This window comes from Arvicola amphibius, chromosome 2, assembly GCF_903992535.2.
Source record: "Arvicola amphibius chromosome 2, mArvAmp1.2, whole genome shotgun sequence".
NCBI classification, from domain to species: Eukaryota; Metazoa; Chordata; class Mammalia; order Rodentia; family Cricetidae; genus Arvicola; species Arvicola amphibius.
The window spans coordinates 126,187,676-126,204,752 of record NC_052048.2 but is presented as its reverse complement, the minus strand read 5'-3'; the positions used below and the strand labels follow the sequence as shown (position 1 = coordinate 126,204,752).

Here is a 17,077-nt window from a genome sequence, read left to right as displayed (position 1 = left end):
TCTTGAGGCTGCCGCTTGCTTCATCTCACATGCAGGTTCTTTCTGGAATAGGTTTCAGTCTCTATAGCTTGGTGTCAGAGGGTGGACCCATTCTGTCTCTCCAGTTTCATTGGCTTCTGTATTTATTTTCCTTCACTGGCCACGGCTCATACTCCAGACAAACTATCTACTTACCTCTGAGATATTTCCTGTGTCATTCTCTACTTTCATATTTTTCTCCTTTCATTAGAATTCTCTTTGAGGCCATTAGTTGCCCTTCTAAATAGTCATAATTCCTAATAACCTATCAGAAATGGTGCTAACTTCTACCATCCCACTTCTCAGTGTATATCCGCAGGCAAGTGGTACATGCTAGAATGATGATTGCTTTGTTCTGACTTGTGTTTCTCTGTGTGTATATATTGCACAATCCACTATAATATTCATTTGTATATATCATATATATATATATATATACCTTTGTAGTGCCATTTCACTTATATTTTAATAAATAAAACTTGCCTGAGGATCAGAAAAGTAGAACAGTCACACTGGCCAGCCTTACAGACCAGGCAGCAATGACACACACCTTTAATCCCAGTAGCCACACCAGCTTGCCATAGAAACCAAGCGGTAGTGGTGCAAACCTTTAATCCCAGCACTAGAGAGGATTATAAAAATGGGAGGAGACAGCTCTCAGTCTCAGTCTCATTCTGAGATTCCTGGAGGCAGAATCGCCATTTTCATACTGAGGTCAAGGTAAGAGGCAGTGGTTGGCTATTTTGCTTTTCTGGTCTTCAGGTTGAACCCCAATGTCAGTCTCTGAGTTGTTATTAACTGTACTTCACACATTTGTTTTGCTGCTTGTGTATCTGTTTTATCATTGAGCATTGGAGTCACTCAAGAGAACTTTGTTCAATTAGTTTACCAATTTAATTTCTTTAATTGATAGAAAATCAGAAGTAAGCTAGAGTAGGGCCATTGGATAAAATATAGAATGACTGTGGCCAGCAAGTCCCTTAGTCTGAGTTTGATCCTTAGAGCTCACACGGTAGAAGGAGAGAAGTAATTCCTGAAAGCTGTCCTCTCTCTTCCACACATACAGCACCCCTACCCAAATAAATAAATGCGATATGATCACTTACATTTGAATTTCAGACAATCAACATGGTTTTTTTTGTATGTCTCAAATTTGCCAAGGCCATACCTGTCCTAACAACTTAATCACTATTTATTTCCAATTCAAATTTACTTGGGTGTCCTGAATTTATTTTTGCTAAATTTGTCGGTGGCAAAGCAGAAGAACGGTGACCCCATCTACATTAGTTTGCAAGGAAATACCAGCAGGAGTTGGAAGTAACAAAGATAATTGGGCTTGGGGCTGGAGAGATGGCTGAGAGATGACTTGGCGGTTAAAAGAGCATGCTGTTCTTAAAGATGATAGAGTTCAGTCCCCAGAAGCCATGTCTGACGGCTCACAACTGTCCGTTCCTCCCATTGCTACCTCTGGCTTCATGCGCACACACCCACACATATACACATAATTAAAAATTAGTCTTACAGCCGGGCGGTGGTGGCACACGCCTTTAATCCCAGCACTCGGGAGACAGAGGCAGGCGGATCTCTGTGAGTTCGAGGCCAGCCTGGTCTACAAGAGCTAGTTCCAGGACAGGCTCTAGAAACTACAGGGAAACCCTGTCTCGAAAAACCAAAAAAAAAAAAAAAAAAAAAAAATTAGTCTTACAAAATATAACGGGGCTTACGAGTTGTTGACACTGTATTTTCTCAAGTGATATTAAAGGAAGGAGAGATTAACCCTGCCATCTTTTCACCTCTTAATTTACTTTCTGCAGATGATAATGGAGAATTGAATGACAGCTATTTGCCAAGAATAGTTCTGCTGATGCACCGATGGTATTTATCTTCCACCGAACTGGCAGAAAAACTCCTCTGCATATATCTTTTCAACTGCTGTGTAATGTTTATAGCCATAAGTCAAGTTCTGTATTTAGATAGTCTATCTAAAGCCAGTAAATTAAGATGAATAAATAAATTGTCTTATTTAGTCAGTCATCCAGATGCTTTGAGACTATATAGATGTTAGATGAGACATCAGGCTGATGGACCGAATAGTTGACTAAATATTTGGTGTTTGGGCTGAACTTGAAGATGTCAGAAAGATGTGAAGTGGAACAGGAGTTGTAGGCTGAAGGCTCCGAACTCATCCTAAACATTTAGACTGCTAGTGTAATGAAAGATTATTTAACACTGATTCAATATTTTCCTTCTGTGAGGACAACAAAACTTAGCTTAGTTTTCATATTTTCCCCTTGCTGGTTAGACACAGTGAATGTTCTGGAAGGATTTTCTCCATGTGATTTGTTGATTGATGCTAATTTTTGGTTTTACTGACAAAAAACAAACAAAAAAAAAAAACTGTATAAGACTGAAAATAAAATTCCTCATAGCTGAAAACCCACTTTGTAATGTGAGCAGCTGCTTACTGGTTTTGTGTGCAATATGGTCCTAAAAATAATTAAAAGGTGCATGTATGATAATGCAAGTAGTCTCAGAGTTTGAGGAAGTTGATTTCCTAAGGTCTGTGTTTGTGTATAATCTCCAAGTATGTTTTTACATCTCTACCTTATATTAACCAGGAGCCCCTGTATGGGTTTACTTATAGGAAGGGAGAGCCAGAGACTTAGAAAGTCTGCCCAAATATTGTTGCCTGCCAAGCCTTCCTGAGCCAAGAAGGAACTGAGCCTGTCCTACTCCTTCTTTTCATCTTCCCACAAGCTCAAGGGATAGGAGGATGTTAGAGGGGTTAAGAAGACATTCACCCTGAATGCAGCAGCCCTAGAAAGGAGCAAGATTCCACATCCATTGTCCCATCCCTGACAGGTAGAGTGTAGGGAAGGGTGGGGGAGTGGACCACACGATCCATACACTGCCCCTAGAGCTCATCCGCAAGTAGCATTCTTACCCTTAGCGTGTTTGCCAACACATGAAACACAAATAAATAGGGATATTTGAGCCTGTTAGAGCATGTGGGAAATTTCAGATGAACTTAAGTGTACTGCCAATTCTAGAAATAGGCTTCATCTAGCTTCCTCTATATGATTTTGGGTATGAACATTGAAGACTGATGTTTTCCTCCTTGGAGACTCTACCTCCTCCATGCCCGCTGTGTCTGGTTACAGTAGGGTGTTTGTTCTAGGAGAATCAGTGGATAGACTTAGGAACAAATAACACAGCCTTAGCATCATCAACATACCTGAGCATGACATTTTCAAATATCCCTGAGATCTGAGTGCTTGTTATATAAAATACCAATCCTAAATTTGAAATCTTTCTGGCTAAAATAGTGCCTCTGCACACTCTTAATTGGAAATTATGTATGCTTTGCAGTATGCTTGTAACCCCAGTTTGTGGTTGTTGGTTGATAAGTACTCAGGAGGGTGTGACTAATTTGTAAGTGACTTCTCCATCAGACCAAAACTACATCCCAGCTTAACAAGTCAAGTTTGACTCCTCGGTGTCCATGTGCTCACACCCCACTTCTATGCCCGTTTGACTTTCTCCAGGTTGACTTCACATCATCCACAGCTTTGAAACCCAACCATTTCACACCTTGGAGTTTTGACAAATTTCAGAATAGCTATACTGACATGTTAGGAATAGTCATGGCTCACTGCAGGAAACTTAAACAATTCAAAGGCCATATGCAGCACATTGGAGGGGGTTAAAGGATCGCAATCCATTAAATACATCCAGGGTACACAAAATTAGTTCCTAGTTACCTGCTTCAGACTCAAGCCCAAAATCATATAGAGGAAGCTAGATGAAGCCTATTTCTAGAATTGGCAGTACACTTAAGTATATAAATCTACTACACTTATATAATAATATGTCAATAATGATAATACACAAGTCCAAAAATACACTATTTTAGATAGACTCTCATTTGAGTATATCATCTTATTAGTTCAGGAGTTGACTTTTTTCCCAGTATTTTTGGCTCTCCAAAAGTTTCAGAGTTTGGGGCATTTTGCATTTCAAGGTTTTGAATTAGAACTGCTCAGGCTGTAACTCGGGTTGCCTGGGATTTGGGTAAATTGTTGGAATGGTGTTGGCCAGGCACGTGCAAAGGGAAGACATAAGAACATTTTCTTTAATGGGCCTACGTATCAGAACGCCAGGGGAGAAGGCTGTGACGAGTTCCGACTGAAGGTCTGCTATTTCATGAGGTAAACACACTTACAGATTTAATTTCTCATAGCTTTGGGTTCTAGACTTGTCAACAATTCCGGTTTTGTTCAAAGCAGCCAATATTTCACCTCGCTGTCTTTGCAACTGTTAATTATTCTCTGTTCCTGGTGGATATGGGAGAATTTACCTTATGGACTAGATATCAGGTAGTGGCTAGTGCCTTACAGAGCCAAACCAGCTCAGAGATCCAGTGGATTCAATGGTTTCTACTCCCTCACCATATACATTACCATGAATTGGTGGGGGAGTGCTTCCTTCAGCTGGCTCTGTAGTAAGTTAGGATGAAGTTTAGGGTTTCTGGATCTTGGTTCTTGACGGAAGAAGCAGAATGGCACATGGTGGAATGGCTGGGGATATGAGCCCACGACTTGGAACTAAGGGGTACTGTAGTCTGTGTTAAGTTCAGGTTACAAAAATGGTACCATAGTCTCTAAAGAGGTCCATATGAAATCTTCCAGCTGTCAAAAGTCCTTTCTATACCTTTTAGGTATTGGATTCTGAAATTCCCTGCCGAGTTTAATTTGGATCTTGGTTTGATTCGTATGACTGAGGAGTTCCGGGAAGTCGCTAGCCAACTAGGCTATGAAAAGCACCTCAGCCTCATGGACATTTCCAGCGTGTAAGAGTGACGCAAGTCTTCCGGTCTTCATGGGTCCACCGCTTTGGGGAGGGGCTAGTGATGACCCTGCTGGAGGGAATCCCTACTGTTCTCTAAGGAGCCTCCTTTGGAGATAGTCTGCCTACAATGAACATAGCTATAGCTATGGTAGACACAACCTCTCTCACCAAGCTGCAGTTTGTACCTTTATGGGATTAGTCTATGTTTAAGAATTCCACAAGGAAACACAAGAAAGTCTCGGGCACAGAATGGATGCTGAGTATTTAGTTCTCAAGTCGGAACTTAGCCATTGTCTCCTATGTCCCAGCTACTCAGATAATCACACTGGTTTCTCCTAGGAGCCCAACAGAAAACCGTCTTGGGTCCTGCCTAAGCCCGTTGAATCAGAATCCATACCTTAAGAAGACCCCCCATTCAATTCATACTCTCAGGCAAGGCTGAGAGACTCTGCACCCCAGTGCTTCAGAGGCGCCCCTGAAGTTACACAAATGTTGATCACAGTTGTATCCTGACTGGTTGTCTTATAAGGGACTTCTTACTTCTTAGATTCATTTAATGCAGCCCAGCTAACTCTGCCCAGGAAAAGTTTTCTCATGAACTTAGGCATGGTTGTGGGTATTACAATTGTTTATTCTGTCCCCAGCTGGCCTGGAATTCACTGTGTAACCTAGGTTGTCCTTGCGTTTGTGATGATTTTCCCATCTTGGCTTGCCAAGGGCTAGGATTACAGGCGAACATCAAAAGCACTTATTTTTGCATCTTAAGTATTCTCTTCACCTGGAATCCTTCTTCAAGACTGCTTGATAATGAATGCCCCGGGAGTCATCAGGGAGGCTTGTTTACAATGCCTGTGATTCAGATTCATTCCTAGTAAATCAGCAAATTCAGTAAACAGTAAATTCAGAGTCTCTGGAAGTGCGATCTAGGCTTTTGTCTTCGTAATGAGTTTTTCAGATAATGCACATGATGCTGTGGTAAACACAGCCTCAGTTGTGTCGTGTCCCCCCCCCCCCCCCCCCCCCCCCGTACCTTGAATCACCTCCTAGCTGCCAATAAACTTCCAAATTTATAGGCCTCATCCTGATCTCTTCTTTAAAGTTCAGGTCCTTCTTGGTCACAAGGAATACCAAGTAAGAGATTCAGGATAGGCCATGGCAAACATATCCTGCCTAGAAAAAAACAGCTCCAAGTCTGGGCTCTGTTGGCAGAGGGCGGGTAGTTTCCTCTTCAAATATGGAGGACAGAGCACGTATTTCACGCACGCTCCTGGCAGTAGGCCCAGAGTTACAGTCAGTAGGTTAATCTCTTCCACGGAGTGAAATGCGTTTTCGGCACGTTGACCAGCCTCTCTCCTTTCACAGCCCTTCCTATGACTGGATGAGGAGAGTCACGCAGAGGAAAAGAGTATCGAAAAAGGGGAAGGCTTGTCTCTTATTTGACCATCTGGAGCCCATTGAGTTGGCCGAGCACCTCACTTTTCTGGAGCATAAATCTTTTCGAAGGATCTCAGTAAGAACTTGACGGTTATTCTTCCAAGGGTAACATGGGCTGTGCCAACTTTCCCGAGAGCTGTGTGTTCATACTCCCAAGTGTTGGCAGCCTCCGCCACCGGGCTCTGTTGGAAATGTGCCCTCAGTTCACAGGAACAATCCCCTTTAACCAAATATAAATATTATCCTGTCTTTAGTTTACGTCTCAGAAGCTATATTTCTGTCACTGTGTTCAATGTCTCCCTTCATAGAATGAAAGCCTGATTTTTCTAAATATTCAGCAGAGATTTAACCATTCAAGGTTTATTTAGTTCGAGTGACCTCTTCCAAATGAATGGCTCTGTTGCAACTTTTATTTATAGCACAGAGGCAGTGGACGGTTAACTCATTTTGGTATTTGTACAACTGCCTATAGAAATAGGTCGAGAATTAAGAATTGCAGGAGTTGAAGAACTCTCAACATAAGACGGCCTCTGTCCCTGAGACACAGGTCCTGCAATAGACTTTCCTTCCTACACATCCTGATGGACCCTCATTCCTTTCCTACATTCCTTCTCCCTTCCTGTTCTCCTTCCTTCCTCTCCTGCAGTCCCTTCAAGATGCCTCTTTGCTGCTACCCACTTCTTTATGGTGGTTCTATCAACCGTTACTTCAATGTATCTCATGAGCTCAGGGGAAATCACTCTCTTTCCAAGGAGCTTGAAGTAAATCACACCATTGCTGGCAAACACGATGGTTTTCATTAGAAGCATGGATTTCTTTTTTTTCCTTCCTTCCTCCCTCTCTCCCTCCCTCTCTTCCTTCCTTCCTTCCTTCCTTCCTTCCTTGCTTACTCCCTTTCTCCCTCCCTCTCTCCCTCCCTTCTTCATTCCTTCCTTCTTTTCTTTCTTTCTTCTTTTTTTTAAAAGCTTTTGGTCATGCTAGGATCTCATACATGCCAGGAAAATGTTCTAGAAACTGCATTTTTTAGCCCCAAAGCAGAGATTTCTAAAAGACTGATGCATTCACCAAGCAAATTGTGTTTGTAAAGAACCATCATGATGCTTCTCAGACAGGCCAAGGAAGGTGATTCCCTGATTTGTATAGGATAGGATGCAAGGCTCATCCCTAGGTGACGGCATCTCCCCTTGCACCATGAAATCACATCTGGATTGCTAAAGAGCATTCTTACTTTATTTTTTTCTCCATTTTTTTTGAAATACTAGAAGCTTATTCTTATTTGAGAGTATTATATTCCATCCACCTCCTGTTCTTGAGTGTGTGTCATTGTGTCTTAAATGTGTTTATTCTTTGGCACCACTGGTAGAACTAAAAATGGAAAACCTTAGTTCTTTCCCGGCATGATATTGATCCTGTCTGCCTTAATATTCCCAGGCTAGTGGCCTAGATGGATCTGAGGGTTGGGGAAGTTTGGAATTCTCTATAATATAACTTTGAATTTTACCCGTTTCCCCCCCTCCTCCAAATGCTAAAGATGCAGAGGTCTCAAACTTGAAAGAATCCTTTATGAACGGGAAATGGAAGAAATCACCATATTGTCATGAAATGCTAGCTCACCCCCTTTATCCAACTGTCTAATGTCTGCTTTTGTGATAGCTCCATTCTAGTTTAGAATCTGATTCTTCCTCTCCCCAGTTCACAGATTATCAAAGCTACGTCATCCATGGCTGCTTGGAGAATAACCCAACTTTGGAGCGATCTATTGCATTATTTAATGGAATCTCTAAGTGGGTCCAGCTGATGGTTCTCAGCAAACCAAGTCCCCAGCAAAGGGCAGAAGTCATCACCAAGTTCATCAATGTAGCACAGGTTTGTCTCATACTCAGCCCTGGGTTTGGGGAGTCTGTGTAGTCATTAATACTATTGAGAACATTGGTGTTTACAACAGAAGAGCACTGGACAGTTCAACCACTCATAGATGTCTAATTAACAATCCATACTCCCCTAACATCACAAGATTGTTTTAAACACCATTGCTTTAGAAATATTTGATTGTGTTCTGTGAAATATGATACCTTTTTTAAAAAAATAGAGGATTCAATTATCACTTCATCTCAAATTGATGTGTTTTCTCCCCAGATTCTTGTTATTAACACTGTGCTTGTATTCACCTGCAATTTGGGAAACTCGAAATAACTTTTAAAAATCCTTACCAAGTACTGGTGTTAACTTCTTTTCATTACAGAAACTCCTTCAGCTAAAAAATTTTAACACCTTGATGGCAGTGGTTGGCGGCCTTAGTCATAGCTCCATTTCCCGACTCAAAGAGACCCATTCTCACCTCTCTTCAGAGGTTACAAAGGTATGGTGGATTCTGATCTGCATTCTGAGCAAGCAGTACAGATTGCGGTAATGTGCTCTGACCAGTATTACATGGGAAGGCAACCTTTAGCTCTTAAACCAATACAAAGCTACACATAGGGAACTAAACCGGAAGGGATTAGCCCCATTGGCAGAGCACACACAACGAAAACCAGCCTGCTGCTGGTGGGAAGGGTTACACTAAGAATGTTCTGGCCAGGTTGGTGAGATGGCCCAGTAGATGAGGATGTTTGCCACCAACGCTGGTGACCCGTGTTTGATCCCTGGAACTCACATGGTGGAAGAAAAGAACTTATTCCCAACATCTGTCCTCTGATCTGTAGATAGAGGCTGAGCCACAGATGCCTACTCTCCAAGAAATAAATAGGAAAAGAAAAAAATCTTATCCTAATCAAAGATGAATATATTGTAAATATCACCTAATATTCACTTGGTACTTGCTGCGTGAGTGGCACTCTGATAAATGCGGAAGATACCAGATGAGTATACAAACTCAAAAGCATGTACCTTGAAAAGTCAGTTCTCAAACTGATATTCTCTACTATATTTATTGCAGACCATATCAAATAACCATTTTGCTTACCGAGCAGAAAGGAACATTTTCCCTTATACCAACCCTTGGCTGTACTAGCAGCAGGGTGTGTTCTGTTTTAACCCTAAGGAAGATGAAGATGGAGACAAACTAAATTGGTTCAATAATAAAGCAGTCTGTTGTCTGACAGCCCTGGCAGCCCAGCAGTAAACAGAGGAAAATGGAGCAGGCTGCCCATGCGAGAGCCAGGCCCAGTACTCTTTTCTGCTTTTCTTCTTCTTGGTTGACAGTTCCCCGCATCAACACTGGTGCAGAAGGTCCTCCCCCTCGTAGCTGAGGAATTCCAAGTCACATCTTCCAGAATCTGGGAGTGGACAGGAGGGAAAGCTGTTGGTTGAAAATTCTACTTTTCCATCTCTTCCCAGAACTGGAATGAAATGACAGAGTTGGTCTCTTCCAATGGCAATTATTGCAATTACCGCAAGGCCTTCGCCGACTGTGATGGCTTCAAAATCCCCATCCTTGGCGTGCACTTGAAAGACTTGATAGCCGTCCATGTCATCTTCCCAGACTGGATGGAAGAGAACAAAGTGAACATCGTGAAAATGCACCAGCTCTCCGTTACCCTGAGTGAACTGGTCTCCCTGCAGAATGCCTCTCACCACTTAGAACCTAACATGGATTTGATCAACCTGCTCACTGTGAGTTTCCAGGGCCTGAGCTGCACAGCGCTTCTGCTCCTTAGCTCGAGTGCCATAGAAAGACATGTCGCAACAATTCGCTTTTGGTGAAAAAATGATTTAGGGGTTAAGACATGATAAGGAGTCCCAACGAAGGAGGAAAATGGAAACTTAACACCAATAAGGAGTACGATTTGAGACTTGGAGCAAACACATTTTTCTTCTTTCGGATGAACGTAGCTCTGTCCATAGGAACCCCTTCTGTAGGTCTTTCTCCCCTAAAAGCCACTTTAACCCTTTGCTCTCCCTCAGTATGCTTGCCCAACTGATCAATTCTTTCCTCAGGTCCTCAAGTCTTCCGCTTCTCTTTTGACTGAGAATTCAAAGACACCATCTTTATTCTTAATTTAAAAGCTTTCATTTTGTATTATATGTATGTGTGTACGTGGTGTGTGTGGGCGGGGTGGGGAGGGAGGTGGGGGAGCCTTTGAGCATACCACAGCACACACGTGGAGGTCAGAAGACAATGGCGTGCAGCTTGCTTTCTCTTTCCACATTTGTGCAAGGAGCGCCTTTACCTGCTGAGCATCTTGCTGGCCCCTTCTTACTTTTGTTGTTGTTGTTGTTGTTTTGTCTTCAGGTTTTGTTGTTGCTGTTGTTTGCTTGTTTGTTTTAGACTTGGGTCAGGCAATTTAGCTCAGGCTAATTTTGAACTTGTGGTCCCTCTGGCCTCAGTCTCTGAAGTGCTAGAATTGTTGCTGTGGGACATTATGTGCTACTTTTAAAGACCTTCTGGAGTATTCTTTAGTCTCTTCCAAAGTGGTGATGAATATATCGCATTTCACTCTTGTACTTTGCATTTTTCCTTAACTGTGCAAGGCATTATTCTGCAGTAGATACATTTCTTTCTGCTTATGATTCATTCATTCATTCATTCATTCATTCATTTTTTACTATATGTCCAGCACCTTTCACAGTACCTGGCATGACTGAGAACTCAGAAGACAAAGTGATTGCTGTATTTAGGAGTAATGAGTGTCAGATACTCTTATTATTTATTTATTTTGACACTTGTAGCAGATTATTTAGATGATCTTCAGGTCTAGAGCTTTTTAAACACAGAAGCTGTATAAAGGAAGACATCTTCCATTGGCTCTTCTTTTCGAAGAGGAAGAAACACAAATTCTCTTACCCTTGCTTAAACAAGGGAAGGCACAACTTCCCTATTTGGCTTCATAACAGTGTAGCATCTGAAATTTGACTGCCATGGTGCATTGATGTTTCCTTTTTATGTCCATGGAAAATGAAAGCAATAGCTCCTCTAAGGCTCCGACAGTCTAAATCCCCTAGGACGGTTGCACTGGAGCAGGAGCCTGACTCCCAGACTTCATATACACTGTTCCCAGAGCAATTAATTGATATCAAAGGACGCATCCCTAAGTTGAATGATAATATTTATTAACTGTACTCTTAATGTGAAGTTGAAGTGATCAACTCACAGATCTCTTGAGTGTGTGTGATAAACAATAAACAAAAAGGCATTTTCCAGTGGGGAACCACCTCACAATAACTCAAGCACCTGCACCGATTAATCGTTTGCCATGTAAATATGTTTCCATGAACCAGTGCCCAGAGTTGTTGCCACAACCAGGCACCAAACCACAGGACAGACAGGTGATGTCTAACAAGAAGTGCCACCGTGGGCCTTAAGTTTCAAGTGTCTGCCTCTATGCTGTATTCTTAACCTTGGGTATAACTTCAGAAGGCAGGTGCCTACATTTGGACAGTGTCTCAAACACCTAAAAGGCAATGATGATTGTCCTTTGATAACAATTACTTGCTCTAGTGTATATGAAATGTATATGAAGTCGGGGAGAAAAGGTAATGTAGAGACATTAAGTTTGAGTTTGAAGTACGTCAACCAAGGGAAGGATCTCTCCATAGTAGAATACTAGCCTAGGGTGCACAAAGTCCTGGTTCTATACAAAACCCAACCTAAATGCACCAAGAAACATTATCAAAAAGAGGTGTTTAGGAAAATTTTGAGTATTTTTTAAATGGAAGTTCAATACTACAAATGGAAAATCTGAATTAAAAAAATAAAAGCTAAGAAACAATTCTTTTCTGTTAGAAATAAAACAAAAGAAAAGAAATGATGCCCAAGTGTGCCCACTCTTTCTTTTAGGGAAAATGTAGAAGCTACTTAGAACCATACTGAAGGGAAGGTCTGCATAGCCCAAAGTGAAGGCAAAAATCCTAGATGAAAGGTCTTGATCTCAGCCCTGCCCTGTGCTAAGCCGTTCTGACTTTGCCTTTTTCATAATGTTTCTGTGGTCATTTCTGAGGTCTAAGTGTCTACGAATCTAGAAATACAGAATGGCAGAACATAAAAATAAAGAAGCATCTCTGTGGTGTTGGCACATGGCCCACTGACTCCCCAGGGCAGCAGAGGCATCACGGCACCTGAGCCAATTTCTATGTAGGTCTAATATCTTTCTCCTCTCCCCACAATCCAGCAAAACGTTCTTTACTCACAAAACCACATCCATTTTTTTTCCCTGACCTCTGGGGAGGTAATGTCCCCAACACGAGTCCTGAGGAACCACACATGTTCGCTAGAGTCTAGTAGCCACCTCATGAAACACATCCATGTTTGGATTTGAAACACACGACTATAACTGTCTGAGGCATGAGAGCAAGTCCGTAAGCATAGCTTTTAAGAAGAGATTCATTTTTCTCCAGGTCGAGTTGTCACCCAAAGTGACTGTGTTCTCTAGTGACCACCATGTGCTTCAGACATGGGAAGACAGGAAGGGAGAGCTCAAGTTGGTGAACAATTATTAAATGCCTACCCTGTGCATCAGGCTGTCTACCAAGGCTGGAACTTTCCATGACCACCGATTCACATGACACTCCCCATGTATCTCTCTGATATATTCTCACAAGAGTCCTGTTATTCTGGGGAAAACAGAAAATGTCACACCCCCTCTGTTCCTTCATTTCTCAAAGATGAAGGAACTGAGATGTAAGGATACTCCAAAAGCCTAAAAGCGGCTAACTTCTGGATACAAGGGTGGGGAGCTCTCTCCCTTAGGTAATGGACTAGGTCAGCTTTCATCACTGTAACAAATATCCAGTATGATTGTTATTTATGAAAAGAGAGACTTGTTTACCTCAGCCTGTTGACAGCTGGCCCCGTTGCCTTGGCTCTGAGGCAAGACTGCACATCAGTGGGGCAACACCTGGTGAAAGGAGGACCACTGATCTCATGACCGGGGAAGAGAGGAGACATGGCTGAGGTCCCACAATGCCCTTGGAGGCATGCTCTCATGATTTGAAGACCTTTCACTGGGCTTCACCTTATAATGTCCCACTACATCACAGTAGAAGTCAAACAATGGCAGGAGCTTTTAACCTATGGGCCTTGCATGGCGCTTTTAAGATATAAACGTGTATTTGATTGTATCAAATTATATTTGATTGACCTTGGATGGACATCTGCTCTCTACTGTGGACATATTATTAACTTACATTATATTTTGTGTTTCTGAAAATTTAAACAGTATTTTCCCCAACCCTTCTCACTACTTAGTAGAGAATAAAATTTATGAGGCAAAGACCATGTCACCTTCCCTATGGTGTCCTTTGTCCCTTGAACAACATGGGTAAGTGAAGAGTGGAGGAACAGAGCAGTAGGCTATTGGGATTTAGATAGTTAGCTCTCCCTTTCAGGGGCGATCTGGAGAAGGCATCTCCCCTTGAGGACCCAAGTCATATACTGAGGAGGTCTCAAAACGGGTGCCTCTGTTTCATAACATACGAAACAGACAGATTCTTTTCATGGTATTTTTAGCCCCATCGGCTACTTTTACCATTTTGAGCACATGCAAATAGCTGGAAAGCCCCTGTGTTTTCAGTCTCTCTCTCTCTCTCTCTCTCTCTCTCTCTCTCTCTCTCTCTCTCTCTCTCTCTAAAGAAAATAAAAAAGAGAGAAGGAGGAGAAGGAAAAAATGATTACTAAACTTTTGAATATAAATACTTTGATGAACAAGTGCATTTTTTGGTTTTTTTGAGACAGTTTTGCTTTATAATAAGCAAAATTGAACATGAAAAGTCTAACTCTAGATCCAGCTGTGCTGACAGGATTGGAGAGTAAACGCAACTGACAGTGGACCAGAATATTGCCTGAAACCTCCAGGGACAAAATATGTTAGACAAAAGCTGTTTATTTCATTTAAAAATGGGAAGTAGACAGGGAAAATCCTTAGGTCCCCAAGGAGATCTGAGAGAGGAAATAGGGTTGTGACTGGCAGGGCAGAAATGGTAGCAGTAGCTCAGGGGACAGTTTTCTGTTCACAGATAAGCACCATGCCATGTGGCTTCTCTACATTGTCTAGATGCCAAGCCTACATCTGTGACCTTCTTCTAAGCAAAGCCATTAAACTGAAATCTTCACCAAAGTCCTGGCTGGAAGCTATGCTGATCAAGAAGAAATTAAGAAGCTTAATTGCTTGCTCAGGGTCACAGCATTGATAAGAAGAGGACATTTGGAGAAGACCAGATCATGTCCATCTCTGGGTCAGTTATATGCCCATCTATCATGGGAAAATACCTAACAAGGGTACTCGCAAGAGCATCTCGTGAACTTAGTGGTGTCTTATGGGCATTTCTGGTTGAATGTCTTGGAGCTGCTGTTACCTCATTCGAGGATGCTGGTGCCAATCATTATGGAATTTGGACATCACAAGACTTGGAGGGAAGTCAGGAGGAAGGAAACATGCTTGCCATTCAAAGATGGAGCTAACTCCTGATAGCAAGAAGTTTGGAAGGAAGACTGCACTTGGCTTTCTCTCTGATTTCTGGAAGATCCTCCATGCCAGCTCTCAAAATGCAACTGAGGCAAAAAGCCAGATGTAATCGCCCACCTTCATGAGGCATGGGGCACAGCAGCATCCTCAGTTGGGGATTTACCAAGTGGTAGGCGACTTCCCATGGCGGCTGTGTTTTATTTATATACTAACAAGAAAGTTGTTTGTTGCCGGTGACTATTAAACTCCAAAGTGTTGACTTTTGACAAACCAGAGCTGGCAACTTGGGATCAAATGTCAGACAGTCAAATATGTATTATACCTGAATAACAGCTGCTTTCAACTTTTCAGAGACCATGCCAGCCCCTATTGCTTCCTTAGCAGAGAGCTGGTGTTCCTTTCCATGCACTATAACAAACATCAGCACAGAGAGAAGACTGAAAACCTAATAGCATCCACAAGGATTCATCTTTTTCCAAATAAGTCATTGTGGTACTGTATCAGCTATTGCCTTGTTGCTGCACCAAAATATCTGGCAATGCCTTTAATCCCAGGAAGCAGAAAGAGGCTAATTCTGAGTTTGAGGTCACCCTGCTCTATATTGCAAAGTCCAGGTCAGTCGGGGTTACATAGCGAGACCTGCATCTCTAAAAACAATATGAGAAAAGCAGCTTTAAAAAGGAAAAAAAAATATTTTGTCTCGCCGTTCAAGGATTCAGTCTATTATAACAAGAAAATCGCTGTGGCACAAGCTTGAAGTAACTAGTCCCAGTGCATCTTCCCTCAGGATGCAAAGAATGATAAGCTGAAACGTGCCTAGCTTTCTCTCGTCTTTATAGGCCCAGGACCCAGCTTAGGGAAATTTAGGCTAAGTCTTTCCATCCAATTAAGCTATCCAAAATAATCCCCCACAGCTTTGCCCAGAAATTTCTCTCTTTGGTGAGTCTAGATCCATAAGAACGGATGATACTCATCATCACAGTTACCAACGTGCCATCAAATAGCCTTTTCGTGCGTCCCGATTCATTCTTTTGAATGATTGGCTGCTTCCTAGAGGCATTTGTCTCTGACAAGTGTGAACAGGTGTGACTACCGTTTAGAGAAAGGTAAATACAATGTCCATTCTTAGCAAACAAGGGTTTCAGGACCTGGTAGGATTTTGAGACTGTTTTATAGCAATATCAATTTTATTCTTCTTAGAAAAGAACTTCTGGTAACAAAGTCTTCAGTTTAAGTGATGTATAGAGCGGTTGCTAGAGCAGTGATGTGACTGGCCTCTGGCACATATTATATGATTGACCAAACATTTGTCAAACGAATGAATGCTTTGGGATTTTATGGCGTCAACATCGTTTGTAAAGGAGTTCAAGCTAAAGCGTCTGAGAAAACAATAGTTTGACTCTGGTTCTCTTTTCATCTCTTTGTCTTTCTCTTCTTCTTTGCTCCATACTCACAAATGATGAAGATTTATTCTTAAACAAAGCACAAAGTTCTTAGAGGACATTTGTCATGCCTAAAGGCCAATAGCACTGACCCTATCATTGTTGATGGAGTGGTGCGGTTCACTGAGTCTCCTGGCATTGATGAGCACAGGTGGGAATTGTCTGACTTACTGTAAAGTTCATGACTTGCTTCAGGTGCCAGGGTGCATGCATGTTAAAGTGCTTACACATTCTATACACTCTCCAACCTTGGTGTGAGCTGTTGTCCTTGCCTGTGCTGGCCTTCTCTTCCTCTAATTCTTCCCAGGTCACAGCTACCTCCTGAATCTTTCCTGATCATTTCAGTCCCCAGGGATTCCTGTGTGTGTAAGAATAATAGCAATGAGTACACATATACCAATAATAGCAGTATCAAATAGCATTCCACGAGACACTCCATATTCCAAGTTCTTGTGAATACTTTGAACATATTCTTTCATAGGATCCACAGCTAGTTTGATGGAGAATTGTATAGCTAGTCACATTTTACGGATACAGAATCCAAGTACAGAAGCACAAATAACTTGGCCCTGGCTCCAGAGTTTACCAATGACAAACTCGGGTCTTTGCATTTACTCCACTTTCCCAGAATAACTCGTGTAACTCCAGATGGAGTGGGACATCTCACTTCATACTTAACACACAGTGATGGGAACACAATTTTGTTGTTGCCGTTTGTTTGAATTGTTTGTTCATATTAACTGCCAGACTCTCAAGGGCAAAGAGTCACTTTTTACCCTTTGGTGTCACCAGGACTCTGCGCAGTGCTATAAAAGCAATAGAACTGGTCTAGTTTATTTTTATTTCCATGGTCCTTTAGTCAGGTCCTGTGCTATACAACTGTCCAGTCTGCAGGCTGTAAAAACCTAGATTCCCCCAGTGACTCGGGACTGAACA

At 42.0% G+C, this 17,077-nt stretch overlaps 1 protein-coding gene across 7 annotated transcripts in view; it reads left to right on the top strand.

The window, feature by feature from the left end:
• The window catches only part of Rasgrp3 (RAS guanyl releasing protein 3), a 98,072-nt gene that overhangs the window by 60,197 nt on the left and 20,798 nt on the right, over positions 1-17,077 (top strand). For all 7 annotated transcript variants that reach the window (XM_038318792.1, XM_038318796.1, XM_038318795.1 and 4 more), the window contains 7 exons: positions 1,833-1,935; positions 4,164-4,226; positions 4,736-4,867; positions 6,229-6,376; positions 7,993-8,166; positions 8,543-8,659; positions 9,637-9,912. In XM_038318792.1, coding sequence (XP_038174720.1) covers positions 1,833-1,935; positions 4,164-4,226; positions 4,736-4,867; positions 6,229-6,376; positions 7,993-8,166; positions 8,543-8,659; positions 9,637-9,912 — 1,013 coding nt within the window. The remainder of the gene's footprint in view (positions 1-1,832; positions 1,936-4,163; positions 4,227-4,735; positions 4,868-6,228; positions 6,377-7,992; positions 8,167-8,542; positions 8,660-9,636; positions 9,913-17,077) is intronic.